Here is a 24018-nt window from a genome sequence, read left to right as displayed (position 1 = left end):
TTTTATGTGAATGATAAAATAATACTTGAACTTCCCTTTTAACTTAGGTGTGGTTCGCCCACTCCTCCCTCTCTCTCTCTCTCTCAAAAAAAAAAAAGAAAAAAAAAAGAAAAAAAGAAGATAATATTTAACCTGACTTTAATTGCTTTTGGTTTATGGTACATCCATCATCTAACATAGGTTTCAGGAGAAGATAATTTATGGTAACACCACATAGAACAAAAATTTAGGAATGCTTGTATACTAGTGAAAATCTACTGTAGATATTCAAAAAATGCATCTAATATTAGTGGGACCACATATAATTTATTTTACCTCCAAGTTTAAAGGGTTATATATGAAAGTGATAGATGGGCAGCAACGCTGAACATATTGGCACAAAACCACGCCAAACCTGCATCCTTTGCCAACTCAATGAGTTATCCACATCAAGGACTCCAACCTCAAAACTCTGAAAAAAGAGGATGGGACCGACTGATATGCGATGTCCTGATTAGTGTTAGATATAAACTTTAATCCATTGTGAAAAAAATTAATGCAAACAATTAGTTTAGAGCTTGCCAAAGCATTGCAAAACAAATGCATGATGCAAATGCGATATATCTAGGAATCTATTCCGACAAGTACCAAATATTTGATACTAAATGGACAGACTGAATTGAATACATTCTAAAATATGCATCTTGGTTCAAACAAACACCAATTTTGAGAAATTGATCAAGGATGAACATCTTGTAGAAATAGACTTGTTCCTCTCTTTGGGATATTACTTCTGAAACCCAAAAAGATTCCATGACAAACAGTACCACAGATCTGTCTCGAAGAGTGCCATAGATTGGCTATTGGTAAAAAAAAAAAAGGGATTCAAAGTAGTTGATCCCACCAAACTAAAATGTTAGGTTTATCTGTACGGGGCCGACAACCTAGGCCTACCGACAGAGGAGACTCCTATGAAACAACACCAACTCACACAAGTGCCATTGCAATTATTGCACCCTCTACCATTTGCCAACCCAAAAAGGCCCAAGCTAGGAACGTGGAAACAAAGGCAGCAAGAAAAGGGAGCCTGCCCTCGCTGCCAATAGATCTAATCAGCGAGGGATTCAAAATGGACTAGTCCTATCCAAGCCAGAATGAACCAACCACATCCTGGGGCCAAGTTTAAACACCCCACAAGAAGAAATGTGTAATTGGATTAAGCTGAAATATATTTCAGAAAAAAAAAGGGATGAGAGAACAGAGGGCTGATAGGAGCTCTTGGTCAAAAAATATTTGAATCGACCGGTCTACTCGACCAAATGGAAGAATTGAAACCCACATGCATTGTAACTTGTAAGTGCACAAAATTGACAGAGACTCTATCACAAGAACAAAGAGTAGCTAGATTTTTAAGGTGCAAAGGACACCCCCTGATAGCATGGGCATGCTGGTAAATTAGCTAATCAGGAAAACAGTTATATAAAGACTAAACGTCACCAACCCTTGCAGCCACTCACCATCTTTGTTCAATATTCCCCTGTAAGTCTCCTTCCATGGAAGAAGATGATGTGAGAGAACTAAAGCTACTACTCCCTGCACCCTCCTCGGCTCATGTTCCCTGCGAGGCATCGAAGTTTCCAGTGATAACCGACCCTTCTGATCATCCACCGCTTGACCTAAGCCTATCGATGTGCGTTGGACCACGGAGACCGCCCTCAAATGAGGAGGCTAAGAGCAACATGAGAGACGCGCAAGCACTGAAGCAACAAACTGCAGAACAGATCCGACTTGCTGCTGTAGACGAGGCTTACGCTGAGCGAGTGAGGGAGCTGACAAGAAGAGAGCTGGAGCTGGCAGAGAAAGAGTTCACACGAGCTAGGCTGGTGTGGGAGCGAGCCCGAGAGGAGGTGGAGAAGGTGGAGAGGATGAAGGAGGTGGCCACCAGAAGGATCAATTCCACTTGCATGGAGATCACCTGCCAGGCTTGTCGGCAACGGTTTCGGCCATAGTACAACTCTTACAAGATTTCTGCCCCAGGCTCTTTTCTTGTTTCCTGGTTAATGATCATGATCTCATTATTCTCCCAATTAACTGTTCCAAGTTCATATCCCCAAATTGAAAGGCATGGGCAAGTCGTAAAAAGGACAAATATTCTCTTCTCTCCTATCCCAATTTCTTCACCACTTTCTTCTTCCCATTTTCAAGAAGAAGTTAAACAACTCTATCTAACACTCAAATTGGTATATTGCCTAATGATGGAAATAGTTGAATGTTCTAATGTAGGAATCACAATAACTGAATCTAATTGACCTGTCTGATGTTGATATTTATTCTTGAATATCTGATGTAATCCATGAAGCAGCAGTTATCTTTGTCAGAAAAATGTGACAAGAGAGTAGCAACATCTGCATGTTCATCACCTGTGAAGATTCGTGGTACTCCTGCCAAAACAGAAGCCAAGGAGGTAGTTTATTACATGAGTGAAAAATAATAATGAATTAAAGCAGCGCTTAGTAATGTGGTCCATAGCCTCTTCGAATTTATGTTTACAATTTTATTCTGTCATAGTTTGCATCAAAGCCTACCACAGCTTAGAAAAGAGACACAAAAATAGGGTTGGTTATTGAGATACATTTCTTAGTTGTTCAACAGAAAGCAATACAGTTATGATTGGGGCCTGAGGGAATACTAGTCTCCTTTCCTTTTAGAGATTCCCTGCCTTATAATCTTTTTAAGAATGAAATCCAGCATTGCAGGAAAAATACCACAAACACCAGCATAAAACTAGCAATCGGACAAGCATATTCTAAAGAGACAACATGGGTTCTCTCTATGCCTGAGCCAGTTCCTGGAATGCAGTGAGTTCTGGAATCCACTCCCAAGACAAGTCATGATGTTCAGACCGCGGCTGCTGCAGGTATGCAGCACAAGGTGCAATATATGAGGGTTCTACCACCTTTACATTTCTATTGGCCAACAAGAACTGTGGCCATGAAAATGTCAAACAACCATATGCTGTTAAAAGAACATATCTATCAGTGATGGAATTTTTGAAATTTTCATTTCTAGGAGAAGTCATTGCAGTTTGAAGGTTCATTAAATCTGTGAAACCAATGCAAGATGGGGGACAACCGAGAAAACAATCTAATTAATTTTTTCTACTATTAAATACAAACTACAGTGATAGATTATTGCAAGATATGAGCCGACCGAGAAAACAATCTTCTTAATTTTTTTGCTATTAATTAACTACAGTGTGAGATGAATGCAAGAGAAGAGACAACAGAGAAAACAATCTTTTTAGCTTCAGCTACTAGTAAATATAATATACAGTGTAATCCAAGTTCATCCAGGTTTTCTGCTTCTCCCTTTGTTTTCCAAATTTGTTTTCAGCCTAATGATTTGGGAACGAGAACTTTTATACACATTTCAATTTGGCACAATTCTCTGCAACTCCACATCCATCCAGGAGTGCTGCCTCTTCTCTCAGGTCCAATTTTTCCCTCAGTTTCAGGACTTGGTAGCGAGGAGTAATACATACACTTCAATTTTGTGAGATGCACTTCAATTGTCTCTCTCAGTATGGAGAAAAAATCACAATGGGCCTATATCTTGTTAAAGGCATGTACTATGCTAAATAACGTTTATATGAATTGGTGTGAAATTTTTCTCATATCATCAGAAAATAGCACAAGATGGTTCACAAACTTCAACAACATGTTGAAGTAAATAGAAAAGGACAAGAACTATCCATTTAACTATCACAAACAGTAGTCTCTTAGCTTTAGCATGGTTCTTGCCACACATCTTTATTTGGCAGGACAGATTGGCCAAGTGACTAACACAATCAATTGCAAACTTCATGATTTCATTTTTATAAAAACATTACTCAAAGCTAATATACTGCTAGAGAGTTTATCCAAGTCCTGAGGCTGCACAATTTGAAATAACAAGACTTTCATAATAATTCAAAGAAAGAGAAGTAAACAAAAATGAAACAATAGTTTGAATGAAACACCAACTGACCGTGGAAGCATTCCCTTGCTTGCCCAGCCATAAGCACAATGTCGCCACTGCGCAGGAACATGGCTATTGGGTTATCCTCTCTAGATTTTCCTCCCAGGAGAAAGATAGCTTTGCAGCCCAGGCTACAAAAGAAGGTATACAAATAAGCTATTCTTGGAGCATGGTATTAAAAGCTTATTAGCATGAGCAAATTAAAAATGGCAACACCTTATGCTCACTATAGGCTTACTCCAATCTGCTTCCATGTCATCAAGGTGACCACCAAGCATATCACCTGCAAATTGAAGAAAAAAATGACCTTTGGTTCACGAACTCATAGATGATGCTATTTTCATTTTGATACCAATATATACTGTACTTGCAGATTACAGCAGCTAGCATAAGCACAAGATCTCAGTTATATTACTGGCATACTTGGACCAAAATAGTTTACTATTGCAGCTTCTGGCTGAAACTCTTCCCTTGATGACATGGCAGGTACAGCCATTTTTTTAGCAAGCAGACAGAGTGCATCTGGTATCTTGTTGTGGGGGAGAGACACATCATAGTTGCGCTACACCACCAGAAAAAAACAAAAAAATATATAAATAATGATGGAACAACTAACCATGCAATGAAATAAATGTAAATAAAGGTCAAGAGGATGCTATATGCAGGAAGTTGGCAGCCACAGCAAAAAATAATGGAGATATAATGAAGTTCCTGCTTTAAACACGGAGAATTCAGGGTTTTTAAAAATTAGGAGGAGCAAATCGGAACAATTTAAAGAAAGCAATGACTTAAAAATCAGATAGGGGGGTGTCCCGGCCATCCTGATTTGTTCTTGTGAGAAAGCAGGACCTAGGATAAGAGTGGGACCTGAATCCCTCGCTCCAGCCTGTAGTGGTCTTGGTGTTATTAGTGGTAATCTATACTGGAGCCATGATACTTCCCTCAAGCTCAAGGGTCTCATGAGATGGATCCCCCCTGACTCTTCTAGCTTTGGCCTCCTGAAGCCCGAGTCCTTGGTTAAACTGTGACGAGCCTCCTCTCAGCCTTGTGCATTGATTATTTTTTTCCAAGGAAAAGTGGAACCGAGTCCCACACCTAATGTCTCGATGTCATTTTTAGGCATCAATGGCTGTTGTGATGCCCATCACAGCATCACCCTAGTGGCTAGAACTGAAGGCTAAGTTGACTAACCGAGAGAAAGAGAGGAAGGGAAGGAGAGCTTCATGATGTGGGATTTCAATGACCATGGTTAGTTCAACATTGAGAAGCTTTCAGCTAAGTTGATTTTTTTTTTTCATTAATCTGACCAAAATAAAGGATAACCGAGGTAATCAAGCCATTTTTTTTGACATGAAATTATGATATATTGTAAGGTAAGGATCAAGCTCCAAGACTATAGTTTTTATTTTCTAAATATATTACTTTTATAAAATTATAATATTTTCAAGATAAATTAATAATTTAAAAATTAAAAAATAATTTTTTGCCATTAATTTGACCAAAATAAAGGAAAACTGAAGAGATCATGCCAATTTTTTTTTATTTGGCATGAAATTATGATATAATGTAGGGCAAGGATGAAGGTAAAAACATTGTAATTTTTATCTTTATATATACCCTATTTTTATAAAATTATAATATTTACCAAGATAAATTAATCACTAAAAATAATAAAAAATAATTTTTGTAAGAAAAAAATGTAGCGTGTTTAGATTGTTTTAAATAAATTTCATCTGCATTCATTAGCAACTAAGCTTACACCCAAAATCAAAATTGACTTCAATTATTCGGACCAAAATGCTATTATTCAAGTTGGAAAAAACGTACAAAATACATGTATGGGTGCGTAGAAAGCCCTTAAGCAAATTTATTTTTCAGAATTTTTATGATTTTTAATTTAACCTATAAATAAAAATTATTTAAAAATTACACTAAATATTAAATCTAAAAAAGTTGGAACAAGGGTAGTCAACTTAAAGCTAATTTCTTGGTACTTATTATGTATTTTAATAATTATTGGAAATAATCAAAAGAAATTATAATTATTGATTAAATAATTATTTAAAATCTGAAAATGTTAATGAACATAAAGTCGAGAAAAATACAGATACATCCTCTCATAGTTTAGAGGCATGAATTGTTATTTTTCAATTTTTTTATTTTTTATTCAATTTTTGAACAAAAAATATTTAAAAATTATAATCAATTACAATAAATGTAAAAAGTTCGAAAAAGTGTAGGCAATTTGAAGCTAATTTCTAGGTATTTATCAGATATTTTAGCAAATAACTAAAATAATCAAATTAAATTATAATGACTAATTAAATAATTATTTAAAATTAAAATTAATGAATATAAAATTGAGGGGGAAATTTAAGCTATATCCCCACGTAATTTAGAGGCACGAATGATGGTCGGTGTCGCGAACATCTATCTTACTCTGAAATTTTAATTAGATAATTAATTTTAGAAAAATAAGAAACAATAAATTGAACAACCAAGATTTCAAATAGACCATAACTTATGCTTGAAATTTTGTTATTAAAATTATACCAATTGTCATATGTTTCCTAACCAAACAGAGCTCGATAGTAAAAAGAAAGATATTGGGTGGCATCATAGAAAAATGTTGGGGGGGGGGGTCGGCACCACTAGATATGCAACTGAGGAAGGCTAAGATGGTAAATAAAGCTCAAAGGGGTGCACTGGATCATCAGGAATTTGATAGATTTGTTCGCAAAGGTTTGGATGATGATCAAGATTCTAATCCTGATGATATGGAGGCACGGGCCTCTATCGAGGAGCAGTGTCCACAGGACGAGGTTATGACGCATAGTGGGTGGTTTGGACACTTAGCTCGAGAGGGTTGGTGGCTCTGGTGTAGTAGGGGCACTATAGGACCCATTGGCGCATCAGATAATCAAAGCGCATAGCATTATCCTTTTTCTTCTTCTACATATGATTTAAATGTATACCCCAGTAATCAAATCCTGAAGGGTACATTCCTATTTTGCTTTGATTACATTCCAAAGATAGTATGGTGTCACCTCCCATCACCCCAAGCAAAGATGGCCCATCTTTTACTCGACGTTTTGTCAAGAGGTTATCCAGGACAACACCGGACATGGTACAAGCAACAAGAATGGGCCCAACATCTAGATTGGCATTAAATTCAAGGACCTATCTATGAACAGGACTCGAATGTATATGAGCGCCATAGACATTCCACATGAAATAGCAATGTCTGAAATGTTTAACTTAAACTCATGAATTTAGTTTGTGTAATATTGAAATACAGTTCATTAGGCAGCATATAGTTAATTATGCTTCCATTTGATACTTTTTTTAATAACCAAGGCTAATATAGGCACCATTCTAGCTTAGCATATATCTTAATAGCTAATATAATTAATAAAGTTTATTGAAGATTACTGTTAAAATTTTAACAAAAATTAATAAAAACAAAAGGAAAAAATAGATACAGACACATTTACATAGTATCTGACCTCAGAGTACACTAAATAGGGCCAATTTACCCTAAATACATTATTTTCGAAGTCCAAATACATTTAAAAATAAATAAAATAACAAAACCTTTAAGATAAAGTTAAAAAATTACAAAATAAAAAAGAGCATTCCAAGATGGGGTGATCGCCAGGACGGGGCGGGATGTATCGCATCCTATTTCATGGGGAAACCGAGACACCCCTCTCCAAGGCATTTGAATCATTGAAAGAAAAGATAGCAATCTATCTACCAAATTATAGATTGACATGATGATTTAATATTTAGAGTTTCTTATGCCTTTAAATGCCAATATCAGAAAACTGAATTAGGGACATAACAAGTATACAGCTCCGTAGCCTAGAAGGTTATTTCATAATAATATTGTAATAATAATTAAAACTCAAAAGAAAAAAAAGTTTAAGAAAAGTTATTATTAACTAAACCCTCACAACTAATTGATAACCAATCTCATCATTTCCAATAGCTTACCTTAGAGGTGTAATCTCTGTTCTTCTACCTATGCAGGTCAAGCCAACTTTCTTTTCAGTTTTGTGCCTGAGCATGATTTTTTAATTAATCAACTAAAATTTCATGCTCATAATTTCAACATTTTTTCGTGGATGATGTGAACCCCCTTCATCCTGTGCATGGGCATATGTAGTTTTTCTCTGGCTTTTCCAATTAAGAGCTCCTGTAGTTTTAAGTACGGCACTGATACCTTTAGCAGCACCCCTTTCAGTACAGGCATACTAAGTGTTGGTATGTTAGGCCAGTCTGGTACCTAGTCTCAAGGCATACAGTGTATAGGATCCCTGATAGTCTAGCATGGTAATGCCTGGTACTAACCAGTAGGGTCCAATACTTAAGAGCATGATCATTTTTTATTTGTGACATTAAATGGATGGAGCAGTTGAAGATTTCTATGTCTAATTAGATCAAGATCACTCTGGATCTTTTTTCTAAGAGAAAACCTTGATTGCTTTATCCAGAAAGATATATTTGTTTACTGCATGTGCTACATTTGCACTATGAATTTGGCATGGCAATCTCTTCATGCAGTCCCAAATTTCAGCAAAGTTAATCTACAGACGTCCCATCTATGACTTTCAACCATAATGACCAAAGTAATGCACATATATATGCAGAAAAAATTGCAGAACAAGCTTCTCCATTGCAATAACTTTGCCCATAATAAGAAGATTGTTTTGTTTTCTGTCATAAACTATGCTAGACTTAGGACATATTTTGGTTCCTATATCTGCCATCTGATTACTGCATTTAATGTAATTATCACCAGATACCACAATGATTGATGGTCAGACTGAACTAAGCTCTATCAAGTTGAAAAGGAAAACTTATCTCGGCTCAAACGATCCGTCACTGTGCATGTGCTTGAAAGATAAGGTTGTTCCCTCAGGAGTGAGGATGCAAAGGAGGAAGACTGGAGTAGAAAGATTCCCAAGTCACAACATGATTATGGAATAGCACAGAAGCCAACAATAATTCCAGCCACATTTACTTTAACATACAAGGACATACGTCCTGCAAAAATTATTCTAGTCAAAAACACAGTGAGATTATTTTTGTACATTCTTCATTTTCCCGAATGTGTAACAAGTTGACGAGCCTACAGGTATACTACAGTACTCCTATGAATTGTATGCTTACCAGCCTCTCTCAAGTGACATGGAGAGTTGCCAGCTGCAAGTACATAGACGAATTCAAGGCGGCCACCAATTCAAGAGAAACGACAATGAGGGGCGTGGTAGAGTGGGATGTCACAACTAGAGGGATGGGCAACAGCAAGTACATACGTTCTTATCTCTGGATCAAGACGAATAAGGTTTATTAGGACTTCCATGGCAACATCACTAGGGCCAATCAGGCACACACAACTGATGGCAGTGGAAATAACTAGCAGTTGTCTTCCACCAGTCTTTATCCTCCATTGATCCCCAAATTTTCTCCACCTTCATGATCTTTAGTCGATCCATATCTTAAGCCAGAGATTCAGGAGCTTTGCACCAGCTGAGAAGCAATAAAGACAAATATATGTTTGAAGTAAATTTACAATCTCTTGCTCTTGTTACTCTTGATGATAGTTCCATCCACATGCCAACTCTTCCTTGTTTTACCCATCTACTCAGAAGACTCCAAAATTTCCTCCAACTCTAACTAGGCTACAAGATCATAAAATTATGGGATTTTTGCATATAATATTAAAAAGTGATCACATGCTTACTTAACCCTCAAAACCCAAGAAGTGCATGCATATCCTTCTAAAAGTCTGAAATTTGCATATATGTTCCTGGAACTAGATGACATCATCCAAATGTAAAGGATCATCACCTATTAATTTACTATTTCATTCCTTCAAGGGTTTTTGCATATATCTTGTCCAGAAAGTGCTTAGTTGCTTATCCTAATGTGCAAGTGCATGAGCATTTAAATACACATAAATGCAAAAACATGTAACATATATACGATACAACACATGACATGTATATTTAGATATGCATCTCCAAATTCTGAAAACTATATATATGGACCCGTGATTTAGTAGGTTGTACTCACGTTAGAGTTATATGAAATGTGTAGCCGCTTTTACCCAAAAAAAGAGTATATATATATATGGGCAAAATAGTCAATTGTTGAGTTCAATACTCACCTAGCCAACCTAAGGTTAAACTAATAGAAGCGAGGTCCACCGAACTGGTACTGAATCCATACCGGTCGGCGAATGAATCAGTACAATACCGAACCAGTACCGTACCGAAACAGGCATGCCCAATTTTTTTAAAAAATTTTCAAGTTTGATTCATAGGTAATCATTTTTTTTCAAATTTTTAAATAATTTTTAGTATAATTTGATGTATTTTGATGTTTCTATAATGACGATTTAACCTAAACGATGCATCTTGTTGTTTTAAAGTGATACAAAATATAAAATAATTAGTGAGATGTTGCATACTACAAGAAGCAACATGAAATATCCTCAAATCAACTAGCGAGATGAAAAATATAAAATAATACAATTACTTACGTATATTTAAAATATGACAAACATACCGATATCTAAAATTTCATCGAGTTGCGATACCTCTTATAGATATCCGAATCATTAACATAGTCAAGAGGCATATCAGCCTACCCCTCTAACCAAGCGGTATTGTAGTCTTGTATGTTTATCTCATAAGGAATTTTTGGGTTATAAGCACTTTCGAATTTCTCGTTGAAGCTCTGGTTCTAAAAGATGTCCTCTAGCTGATAATACGACTGTGGAGGAGCCCATCCGAATATTCCAGTAACAAAATTCGATCCGTAAAATATTTCGGACTACGTAAGATAGTAGCCACCGAAAGATGATGTCTCATACACACCATATCCATAACCATATTCATATGGGTCATAGGCTGCATGTGGCTGCGGGTAATAGGATCTAGTATACGATTTGAAATCTGATATGTCTATAGATCCTACTCCATATGTGAGATCATTTGCAGCTGCATCGTGTCCTCCTGAATGACCTTGAAAAGCCCGTCTCCTATATGCAATCGTATCCTCGCGAGCTCTACCAGATCGTGCATCATGATCCCTATCTTGTATAGCATGTATAAAATGAAACTCATCGATGAATCGAAGACCACCCTACGAATGTATCCTTCCTCTCTGGCCAACAAATCTATGATCAGTAGAACTGTCATCGTTGCTGCTCCTGGTCTCTGAATCTGGGTGAACTAACTCCACACTCTCCATGGGATTGTAGGTGCCTTTTCTTTTTTTTGTGTGTGTATGCTGAACGCTACCTACTTATCCTTCGTGCCCTTATCTGCCTGTTTACTCTTCATGCCCCTCTCTGCCTGGCTATATTGAGAGAATTGATGTCGCCCTTCCGACCGAGTTGACCGAGTAGCATAGTGGCCTTGTTTAAGCATCTCTCGGTCATATCTCTAAGAGGATGTCTCGGACAAAGAGTTATATAATGATCGGCTCTCCAGTGGTCTTTGTGGCTGTGGCTGATTAGCTGGCAAAATGTGTAGAATATTGCAATCTGCCCATTGCCCTACATGGATCCTAACCTCGCTGATCATGAAACTGGCCGGTCATGGAGACAATCCTCGCTCATTAAGCTTCCGGCTCTTGTTGTTGGCTTACAAGTCATCCGATCATAGGATCATCCTCATCGTCAATGAAAGCTTTATGGATCGAATCTCTGTACTTCAGCTCCACTTTCTTCTGAATGCACTCCAGCCTCAACTTCAGATTATAGTGAATATATACAAGGTCGTTGAGGTGCTTCTATGTCGACGGTTCCTCTGCTTGTTGTGAATAAGAGCGAAGGTGGACCAGTTGCGCTCATAACCACTCGAAAAGGCAGTCTGCGAAAGGATCATGATAGCTAGTTGCTTAAGATTTCTCGCAGACAAATCAAAACGAATTCATCATTCAACTGCAAAAATATTGAAAAAAATTATATATAAGATAGTATCATATTAGTAACCATCTAACGTCAGATAAATATCCTTCTGATGTGTAATATATTTGGATTCATACTTTTCTTACTTACGACAGCTACCGAGACTCTAAAGCTGTCAGTACCCTCTTTAAATATTTTGCTCTGTGAAAAAGAACCGTATTGTAATATGTTAATAATTGAAGATACTAGTTAACTTACACATGTCACTTAAGTTAACTTACCTCTTCTAGACATAGGATCGCGACTTCTACATTAGGCTCCATCTTGTAAATCACATTACGCAAAGTGACCAGAAGTTTGTCATCCATATCAATTACAAGTATGGTGTACTGAAACCTCGGGTTCAAGTAGTATGCTGCAGATAGAGTTTGTAATTGTCTTAGTAATATTGTACAAGCACAGAAGCAATCTAATTTTTAATGTTCTTGCTTACCTACTAGATGCAAATTCCTACCCATCTGGTAGTTCCACCATGGCTCAATGATGTCGATGTACTCCTAGGCATATGTGGAATGTGCCTCCTTGATCTGCATTTTTGCCCTCTCCATCATATAATACAAGAAGCCCATCTAGAGGTACCTCTCATTGTCCAGGGCCCGAAGCACTTCGTACAATGGTTTGATGGCCTTCACTATCTTCTCGACCTGCTGCCAGAATTTTTACCTCGTCACCAAGTCTTCGACAGTGCTCCCTTCAGTGACCGCCCTTCGCAAATTTACTTTTCTGCCACTCGAGATCGACAAACATCTGACGTAAGACTACTTTCCTTTCTAAGAAGGCTATTAAGTGTAACGTAATTGGTAGCAAACCATGTCACTCCCAGTCTCAAGATCTATTTTTCTGCATAGCTCCTCATTAATTATAGGACCCATGTATGGTTATAAATATATCTGGTGATGGTTTGGATTGTCTCCACTGTCTGCTGCATCCTATGAATCTTCACAATGTTGATTAACATGAGGTTGATACAAATTACACACATAGGGTCCAAAAAGTATGTGGTTGTCGCTCCATCAAGATCTCCTGGTGGCCTTATATTGTAGCCCATTATTAGTAATGACCTGCACAACATTCTTCTCTCCTACTTGCTCAATCACCTCCTCCATCAATCTGAGAATGCATATAGCGTCGTGCACCTGATTGAAAACATGAACCGACTAATAAAAGAAAGTCTCCATATCACAATATGTCAAAAAGTTAATAATGCTCCACTTAGTAGGATCGGTCCAACCATCACACATCACTGTCAGTCTGTATGAAGCAATCCACTTCTCTAGCTCCTTATTATTGTCAATAAAGTTACCGTAGATGTCCTTCAGTCCTGGAGGATCTATACCAAGACCGATAGCCTGTATGGTGAACATGATAGACCTATAGTACGTATTGTCTGTCACATTCGTTGAAATGTGACTAAAGTGAAATTAGGATCCAATAGTTCGCCACATATCCTTCTTCTTATCCTTCTTTAGTATTGTGTCAATCCTCTGCTGCTTCGAATCCTTGTTGGAGAAGACATGTGGATCTTGTCGGGAATTGTGTCCCAAAACTAATTTTTTAATTGTAAGAAATTGATGTATGTATATGTTTTATTAAAATGAATAAAAATTTATTCTGGCATTTTTCTATTCATCACAAGTGTTACATCTTCAAATTGAACTCCTGTGTATTGTGATGAAGTCCTTAGGACTAATTTAGTGAATAAAGGAGGTTTTATCATTTAGTCCTTAAACCAGTTCGCGACCAAATGATGAGCTGTCAATTGGACGATAGCTATGTCAAGTATAGGTTGTTGTGTGCCATTTAGTTGGTTGTCCTCTTAAACCAAGGAGTGTGGAGACACTGTATGGCATACAGGTGAGATGTAGAAGTACATCGTCACTGAACAGTGACTCACCTGCGTAGCACTCCACTGTCGGAAGTTAGCTAGCAAAGCGTATGGGCATAAGTACCCCTTAGACCTGAGACTATCACGGTGACTTGCAAGCAACTCACTGTACTTAGGCACTGGACGACCTGAATTTCTAATTCAGGGATCGGAAGGATGCTGGGTGCAGTCAAGTACTCGCGAAGTCTGTGTATGAGTCAAGATGGGATTGACTACTCCAGATTATACGAGTTGATATCTCGTTGTATTTCAATTCATTAAAACCTTGGCCAGGGTAAACCAAGTGATAGGTCACTTGATTTGATTATTTGAAATACACTATGGATGATCGGACCCAGAGTTCGACAGTCCACTCTGAGGTCATCTTGAGCATCGATGGTCATAGGGATGAATTATGCAATAACCATACGTCTAGGTTCTTGAATGTTGCTTTGCATATTCGGCCTATTCAGACGTTGGGTATCATTGCTAGATGGTCACCTCGATTAGCGCATGGAGTAGTCTATGTACTACCGGCTTAGTGTTCGAACCTATCGGAGTCACGCATATTAGTCAAGCTAAGTAGGAAGATCTTGACCCAATTTAATTAAGAATTAAATTATGGATCATTTGGAATTTGGTTGTCTATGTTCAGCTAGCACTGAACATGAGGTACATGCTAAATTTCATGGATGAACAACTAATTAAGTCTGTATTCAGGGTCAATCAAGTTTCATTTAATGCAATTGAACTTGATCAGGACTCAATTGTTGAGATTGGGTTTGATTGGGTCTCAATTAAAGTAATTGGGCTCGATCATGATTTAATTGGAATTTAATTTCGTATTGTTTTGATCTAAGTCGGACTTGGATCGAGCCGAGATTGGACCCAATTGAACCTCCCATGAGTCGGACTCATGTGGAATTTTTTTTGGTCAAAAACCATTCAATTGGGCCATCAATTTGGTTTAGAACCAAGTAGGCTAACCCAATTGATTGAACTGCTGACCCAATCCCAATTTAAATAACCTATGGACCCGTGGACCCTTAAGCTCCTATGGACCCTTAAGCATCCCCTATGAGCCGCGATGGATAAAAGCTATGGACCCTTAAGAAGTGTCCTGTGAGCCGCGATGGGAAAAAGTCTGGGAGAAAATAAAGGACTTTCCGCCGATGCTTCAAAGCCACGCCACATCTCCATCCGGACTCCATTTGGATTGCCGTTTGGACTGGAATGTCCGGTTTTGAACCGGCTACATTCCAGTTCAATTTGATTTTTGAAATACAGCATTAATTGCTGTTTTTTCCCCATGGTTGTTTTTGAAACAAACGTTATGAAATTCATTCATATTAGATAACAAATGAATACAATAACGCTCGGCCATTTACGCCTCTTAACTCCTCTCAGCATTGGCCTATTTGTAGGCCACCGTTTCCTCAAAGAAGGAGATGAAGAGAGAATTTTTTTTCTTGGGAAGAAAACGTCAGACAGAGAGAGGTAGTCTTGATTCAGTGAAGAAGAAGAAGAGAGAGGAAGAAGTTCTCTCTGGTGGTACGGAGTCCGGCTCAAATCCGGCATTCTCTCCTGCCTTCCCTCTTCCTCTGTGATCGGGATCAAACTCAGGCGTCACTGCTCTCGGGCGTGCCGTGAAAAACGGGAGAGAAAAGAAAACAATGATTTGTTGTTAGGGAAAAGGAGAAGAAAGAAAAGAAAAAGGGAATTTCTTTTCTTCTACGGCCCCTTTTGCAAAAGATGTTTTGCACGAATATCAAAGTCATCCTACCTTCCTACGAAGCTCGACGTGCGTGCGAAGTAGAGGGCTTGCAAATCCAGGCCTCGTAGAGCTACCTTCAGGGATCCAGATCCGGCATACCTCATCCAACTTCTGCTGCGGGATCGAGGTATGTTTTACATATTAGTATGTTTAATATTTATAATTGTTATAAATAAAAATTTTAAAACTGATTTTTCATGCCTGGCGTCCGATTTTATCGGACAACTCGAGAAATTTTTCCTTCAGATCTAAATCATGAATGGCGGCTTCTAGTGGAATCTTTCTAGAGGACTTCTTTTTGCTAGCAAAAGCCCCCAGCAGCATAGATGCAATATAACCACTGCCTCTACCGACGGACTCTCTAACTGAGAAGGTCCTCCTAAGCTCTGGATCTGTCCTACTGCTCGCAGAACCGGAGCCCGACTCATAGTATGAGGGCCCAAATCAAGCCCTATGCCTAACCACCTCATCCTGCTACCATTTATCATCCAGACTCATCTGAATGGCAATTTGGATCTGTGCCTCCTTTTCATCTAAAGCAGATGTCTCTTCTGACTTTCTGGAGTGATAGAAAGATGACTCTGTCGCTCGGCGATCCACCTCTACTTTCTTCTTGAAAATCCTCTCTTTCGTTGCTCTGAAATCAGTAAATATTTCTTCATCAGTTGTCGAACCTCCTGTGGGCATTTTCGGTACAGATAAGTTGAGGTAACTACTAGCTAAGTGCTGCTTCAACCTAGTTACCCCTCCTTTGAATTTTGTGTTGCACCAGCTGCACTTCCAATAGTGCCTGCCCAAGAGCATTTGCCCATGATCCCAACCAATGTCACACTCTGGCTTCTTTTTTTTATGATTTCATTCCTACAGGTTGATCAAATACGTCAGTTTATTAATTATTTAAAAATAGCAAAAAAAATTTACGATAATATTTTTTACTTCAAAAATGCATATGATTTATCTAATACATAATACTAATTTTTTATTTTCTATTTATTTATATTTTTTAATACTTTTTAACTTTAAATATCAAAATTTAGAAAAATATATTTTTTCTTCAGAAAATACTTCTGAAATATGTATTACATACTACTATTTTTCATAATTTTTTGTATTAATTATATATTTTTAATTAATTTTTAATTAAAAAATAAATTTTAAATATAAATATTTTAAAAAATTAATTTCAGCTCAGATCCATATGGAACCAAACAATTGATGCTATATATTTTTTCTAGGCCCATAGGCATGCATCAAAGGCTACTTATTTCTCATTTTTTTTTCAAATTTTGGCCTAGATCACTATGCACATAATCGCATTAAAACTTGAATAAATAGACACCAAATTTAGCTGGAGAGTAGCTTGCATGCGCCTAAATATGCTTCTGATTTTACTTTTTTTAAAATTTTTATTTATTTTTTAATTCGAAAATATATTTTTAATTTTTAAAAATTATATATGATTTGAAAATTAAAAATTTTTGTGAAATTTTGTAGATTATCCATAGATCTAGAATATATCATAAAATCAAGCCATAATCAAAAATTTTGACATGATCCCTTTTTATTTTGCAAATTTCGAGCTATTTTTTTGAGCCTAAAGAAAAAGAGAGGAAAGAAGATAGAAAAGAGAAAGCACACCTTATTTAGGGTTGGATCTTTCTTTAATCGTGCTGAATCACTATAATTTTTGCCATGGGAAAGGGGGAACTAATCCAAACGTTGGGAAGGCCTTAGAAACTTCTCGGGCCTTCCCAACAATTCTTTATAACAAAAGGAGAGGTGGGGGGCGGTTTGGAACCAGCCCGACTTGGTGCGAACCATCCGGTTCCGCATGAAACCAGCTAGTTCGGACCGATTCCAGCCCGTTCCGGCCGGTTCAGGACTAATCTCGAATAAAAGAGACGACCCGACTCGATCCTCCACCAGGTCGGCTCGGTACAAGCTGAACCGGGTGGTTCGGCCCAGTTTGATAGATCTTAAATAAAAGTGCTTGTAACATGAAATAAAGGGTGTATATGTAAATTTCAATCTCGTGGCGGCGGCGGCGGCGAAGCGGGCGGGGGCGGGGGGGGGGGGGTGGATTGGCAAATGTTGCTAAGTGGAACTATTGTATTATTTACATTCTAATCACCATGCCTATATACGGGTGAATTGGCGAATGTTGCCAAGTAGAACTATTGAATTATTTACATTCTATTATTCTTGGTGTTGTTCATTCTGTTGTTTCTCATTTCTAAAGACAATACCATCATGACCACCCACTGTTGTAAAAATCTGGTTTCACAGAAACCAAGTTTTCCTACCAATAGTCAGTCATTCTATTCCATCCAAATCAAATTTAACATTTTGGTCCTTTTTCTGGCCACACATCACTGTCATTTGTGCTGAACTGGCAGTTTCACCTTTAGTACATGTTTTGCACAACTATTGTTTCTGCATCACTCAATTCCTTTCACTGTAAGGCTGTATTAGCTTCTTTGATCAACCTTTTTGAGATGATAATTCTCTCTCCTTAAACCTACTTTATCTATTGCTACCATATTCTTATTTTTTGTGTTTCACTAGTGAAATCCTTGAATCTTCTTGATGTTCTTGAGTAAGAACAATCTTCTTTGCTGCATCATTATATCTTCTGTGTTGTTCTTCGGCCTTCCTCTGCTCGAGATCTCTATATACTGGCCTTATGCATATGTCATCACTCCCAAGTCAATAAAGAAAACCTTTTTTCAGTCAAGACTATCATATTTAGTCACACTACTACAACTGGCTCTGCCTCACTTAGCTAATAATACATGGGACCTCACTTTTTTTCATCCTATTATCATTCATTCATTAGATATTTGATCTGCATCAACAAAACTGCCCCCAACTAAGAACGTTGTATTTTCATGACCAAGAACTCCTATTTCATGAATAACAACATCCTTCATAACTTGTACTTCTTAAGCTTTTTTATCCTTTTTTGTTGAAATCATCTTTAAGCTATCTACTACGAGACTTGTCAATCATCTTAACGTGCAAACACTGTTAGTAGCTCAGATTCCACCACCATTATCTTTTTCGCAGATATATGACACATCTCGTGACTTTGCAGTCAGTCTGCATTGTCTTCTCAATACCATCAACCTGCCAACTTTGTTGCCAGTAGACTTCATCAACTAGTCAACTTCATGGCATGAACACGTTACTACTCCAATCAGGTCTTTATATTGTTCATGACAATAATTAATACAAGTCAATTCCCAGTCATACTACTTAAATTATCTATTAGAATCAAAATAACACCAGCAGCAATTTCAATCTTGTCACCTTCATTATTGCACCATGATTTATAATGACCAATCATAATCTTTGCAACCCCTCTTACTAACATTTTAGCTTGCTTATATACATGGCATCATTGTCACATCATTGTTGCTTTTGCTCATTAGCTAGATTGATGCTTCTTTATGCTCAGGACTTCATTCATCCTCATGTAGCATTGTGAGTCATCTTTCTGAAACATCTTTTAGAATCAGCATCTTAGGTGCCACCCTTTCACATTAATACTACCTCCCATAGACTGTCTGTTCCTATCAACATAATACAACTTGTAGTTAATGTATCTTTCTGGCAGCAAATCTTGATATATGAACCATCTCGAGTTGAGGGAGATGCTAGCCAAAATTTGTGAAATAAAATGTACTGCATACGAAATAGCTTATGCATGTTTATAATGGCATGGACATGTGTCATTTCAATACTTGCAAGTATGCACATGGACTGTATATTGTGACATTTGTACAAAGTTTCAGCACATGCACAGCTTGGTAGGATCCATGCTCCTTTGGTCCTTGCCATGGATTTATTACCTGATGGCAATGCACATATGTTCATTACTTTTACGAAGTAGGAGATATAGCTACCAGTTGTATCTATTCCTTTTCATCCGTGAGAGGTTCCCTGCTCTCATAATCTTCATGTTTTCAATAAATGCTAAAATTTAAATAAGTTATTTTGACAATGGAGAGGATTTTCTAAAGCTTACGTCTCCTGTTTTTTTTTAGTTAAAAAATTACCTAGATGCAGCTTGGATCTATATATACAATGGGTTTAATTTTTTATGATGAGTTGTTTGTCAAAGTCAACGTTACATAGTATTTACTACAACTATGATTTCTGACCTTGTAGAAAATTGGAGTATTGGAAATGGGAAGCGAACATACTAGTGCACGAATTAATGAAGGAAATTCAAATTGAATATTTTGATATCCAAGTAACAAAATACCTAAGAGAAAATTCCAATGATCAAGATGAGACTAAGCAACAATGAGATAATAGGATAAAGATTGTTCATCAGTCATTGACTACAAGAGATATGGAAAAATGGCCAATTTCCATGCACATGTTGGATACATATTTTTGCTGAGAAGTTGTTGAATTTGTTATTGTTTTCTGTTAATAAGTTTAAGATGTTATCTAAGATAATTCAACAGAAAATAAAAACTGATAGAAAACAGTGGGTATTTAAAACTTCCTTTATCAAATGCTCAGCTGAATAAAATTTGGCGGAACTTCATTATTAGGGTTTTTAAAGTAAAGTCCAAAAAAAGTTTTTATCTTGATTTTACACTTTCTACATCTAATCTTTTACTCATGAATCTACATTTACTACTCCCATGATTTATCTGACTCTACAATAGGATTTCACTTCTACAGGGTACATCTTCCATTGTAATCAAAGACAATAACCAATAATTCTAAGTGAAGTTGTAAAATTCTTTGTATAGCAGACAAGCATAAAATTAGTACCTCAAATATCTGAACCTAAAAAGCAAAGAAGACAGATTATCTCAATGGTTTTACTCTTAGTCCAACCATAAAAAATAAAAAGCATAATTGCTTGGATACCTTAGACCAGTCAAATTGTAAACCAAGAGTGCTCCAGCGGAGTTTTTGCAAGAGAACTGATGCCGCAATTGGTTTGCATGACTCCCCTCTACGAGCATCGTCAGGTGCTTCAGAAAATATGTACTTAGAGGTATGCAGACTGTTTTCACCATTCTTCGTTTCATGTTCAATATCTGCAGCTAAACTTTTTGTTTCAATCAAAACTTTCTGGTTTTGAGCAGCATCAAATAGGTCAGCAATAGGACCATATATGGCAGTTAGACTAGTTCTATTTGGAGGCTGAGGAAAGGTTGTCAAACTCTCTCTGATCCAGTGGCATTGTTCTTCAACAGTCAATGCACTTGGAATAAAATAAAATCCTACACCAAAGAAAAAAAAATATGAAACTCTATGAGACATGTTCAGAATTAGAGCACAAAGGTTATGTTAATTTAGGAGAGAGCAAACTCTTCAGTCAATGCAAGGAAACAACATGATAACAGAAGGCCCCTTCTGCTTGCCAGCAACACATTACACACTACTAATCAAAAGGAAAATTTTATTAAGAAAACCAAGAGTGCCTTTTGCCAACTTTGAGGCATAAGCTTTAAAATCCTTCATCAGCATTCATTGAGTTATATATTCAGCTGGCTTGATGAAAGTATCATACAGTAATGGTCAATATTTCATCATAGAAGACACAGCATTCATGACCAGGTGGTTTTATATAATATAGATAGACACCTTCCTTAAATCATCATCCAAAAAAAAATGGAATAGATGCCAACTGCTTATCCATCAAGGCCAGAATCTATTGTTAAACACGAGATCAAAGATTACAGGATGACCACTCCACAGGAGACATTATGCACAAGCCAATTCATTCCTTATGCTTCGTTGTATTTATTCTATTTATGGTAAAGTAGAAGAAATAGGAGGCATGAAACAGAAAATAGAGAGATGAAGAAGAAAGAAACCAAGAAAAGTGTAGATGCAAGGAGATTAGGAAAATTCCTTTTGTCATAAAATCTACTGTCTCCTCCCCTTAGAATACCTGCCAAGATGAGTTATAAGATACAACATCCTTAATGACCAAGTTCTTATTATCTTCAAAATAATTGTAAATTTCCAAGACAAACTTCTACTAAGACCATCCAAAAGTTATGGTCTTCGTATAGTGCATTTATTCTGGTCATATGTCAAGCTCAAACCCTATTTAAGGCATATGCTTCCATTTGGTTGGATGATACACACTCTACTGACAAAGCTAGAGTTTAAAGAAAGAATTACTCTATTCCTATTTAAATATTTGGATGCCCTTTTCTTCTTCTTGGGTCTGGTAATAATTTTCCTCGAAAATCTTGCCCTTTCTCCTTCAAGATGGGTTCTCAATTGTTTCTTTTGTGCAACTTGGTGTTGGACAATAAGTGGTTTTGTGTTACCTCCAATTTTTACCGCCTCATTTTTCCAATTAAAATGCATCTGGTGAGTTCCCACCTTGTTTTGTTGTATCTTGGGTTTATAGGTAAGCTAGTTTTTATGTTCCAGTCGACTTATACAGAAACATAGTGATTTTAATATAACATGCTGACAGCTCTCACTTTTTCCCAAAAATGATACCAGCTCCTATGCTTTTATACTGCAGTTTTTAAGCTCACAAGACGATTTAGGAACCTGGGCACTAATTGTAACACCAGACAATGGTAACATTGTTTTAGACATGGTGGCAAGTCACTAAAGCCAATGTTAGCAATGTTTGGATCACATGGACAAACAAATCATAAAAGAATGATTGCAAAAAAATGACAATGAAAACTCAAGGCCCATTAAGTCATAACAAATCAAGAAAATTGGTTTGACAAATAACAGGTAAAAGTGCATGCACATGCAATAAGCATTGTTTAAAATTTTGCTACAACGCTATAGAAAAAGTGAGGAGACTAACATTAGTATATTATCACTGGATTCAACTTTTTCCTTTAACTTGGCCTTCTAATATGCACTTCACAGAGCAAGCGCTATGAACAACTCAAAATGCTCAAGTATTCAATCGAATTTAGTCGCTGCTTTTACCTCCTCTTGATCCAGTAAACAATAAAAAAAATAGCTTTACCAATTTACTAGATAAATCCAAACAGAAATCTAAGTCGACTATGAAAATGCCAACATTTCAAATCATAATTAGAAATATATATGCATGACAAATTCCACGAGAAAACAGATATATCCAATTATCTACTATAAAATCAAGTGAACAAAAGAAACGAAACAACGTCCCAAATCGAGATGGAACTCTAATCGATACCAGGTCGATCAGCAAAGCAGAAGACGGGGCGATTGAAACCAGGGCATTGGAATCCATAAATCCCCGGAGGGGGATCTCCGCTCCGCTCAAAGGATTGGAGAATAGAGTGGAAATCAACGACGTCCGACAGATCGGTGGTCCTGTGCGTCAGCTTCTTCCTGCAATCAAATGCACCGAATTCGAATCAGAATCGGAATTGGGAACCCTGGACAGAGAGGGGTTAGGGTTTCGGAGGGGAAGCGGGAGGGACCTGGACTTGGGGTTGGGAGTCTTGTAGAGCTTGTATCGCTTCTCGGCCCGCCGAAACGCGGTCCGCTCCGACTCCGCCGGCTCGGCGCCGTACATCGTAGCGCCGCCGGGCTCTTCTGGCCGACGTATGGAGTTGTTTGAAGCTTTGAGGCGGCAACCGGCCGACCCGAAACGAATCGCACTTATAACAGTAGTTTATGGCTTGAGTGAGGTGGTGCCGTAACGGTGACTTCCGCAACTAGGTTTGGCACCCATAAGCCTGCCAATTGCCTCGATCCTGTGATGCAGTCAAGATACCTGAGGTGATGAGAAACAAGAAAAATATTGTGGTAGCCATCAGCCACACAAAACCAGTATGTTATAACCATTTGTAGATAAAATCCACCGAACTAGTACCAAAATCCGTATCCATCAGTGCTCAGTATGGCTCGGTATCGGACCAAATCGGTAGGGTAGCGGTAGGTGGCCCATATCCAATCCGGTTCGAAACCGGGTTGACTCGGTGAGAACAGACTGGTTCGCACCGAACCGACAAGTTCTAGCAGGTTCCAGGCAGTAAAGGACCGGTTATGGCCGGAATCGAATATGAATGACGAACCGGATCAGTTTGGTAATGCTTGAATCGAGCGTTTCAACTCAGTTCAGCAGACCTTGTTTGTAGGGCTATTTTTTAGTTGGATCGGATCTATTGTTGAGCTAATAGACCAGTTCAACTGTGAAGCAACATGCACAAATATGTGTGTATTGCATTCTTTCAGTCTCTATGCGTGTTGGTTCATGGTTGGACTGATCTACCAACTCATGGATCTGGTTCAACCAATAATTACTCCAACTTGCAGGGTCGGTTGTGGTTATAAGAGGTTGTAGGTTGTAGAATGTCGAGTGTTTTGCACAATTCCATAATGTAATTTCAGGGTTAGTGCAATGTACAAGGGTATTGGATCCATACATCCAGCCATCTGTTCGGATTTCACGAT

At 37.6% G+C, this 24018-nt stretch overlaps 1 protein-coding gene across 1 annotated transcript; it reads right to left on the bottom strand.

Moving 5' to 3' along the window:
- Window positions 1–2057: 2057 nt before the first annotated feature.
- On the bottom strand, window positions 2058–23319 carry LOC103715844 (alpha-ketoglutarate-dependent dioxygenase alkB). The gene is made up of 7 exons (XM_008803611.4): window positions 23043–23319; window positions 22793–22950; window positions 20509–20867; window positions 4420–4558; window positions 4213–4279; window positions 4006–4127; window positions 2058–2420 (listed from the first exon to the last, which is right to left on the bottom strand). Exons 1-7 carry the CDS (start codon window positions 23135–23137, stop codon window positions 2281–2283), a joined length of 1080 nt encoding a protein of 359 aa, XP_008801833.1. The 5' UTR covers window positions 23138–23319; the 3' UTR covers window positions 2058–2280.
- Between the last annotated feature and the right edge of the window lie 699 nt (window positions 23320–24018).

Source organism: Phoenix dactylifera, chromosome 10, assembly GCF_009389715.1.
Source record: "Phoenix dactylifera cultivar Barhee BC4 chromosome 10, palm_55x_up_171113_PBpolish2nd_filt_p, whole genome shotgun sequence".
In the NCBI taxonomy this organism is placed as follows: Eukaryota; Viridiplantae; Streptophyta; class Magnoliopsida; order Arecales; family Arecaceae; genus Phoenix; species Phoenix dactylifera.
The sequence above is the reverse complement of the archived record's forward strand: the minus strand, read 5'-3'. Positions and strand labels throughout refer to the sequence as shown.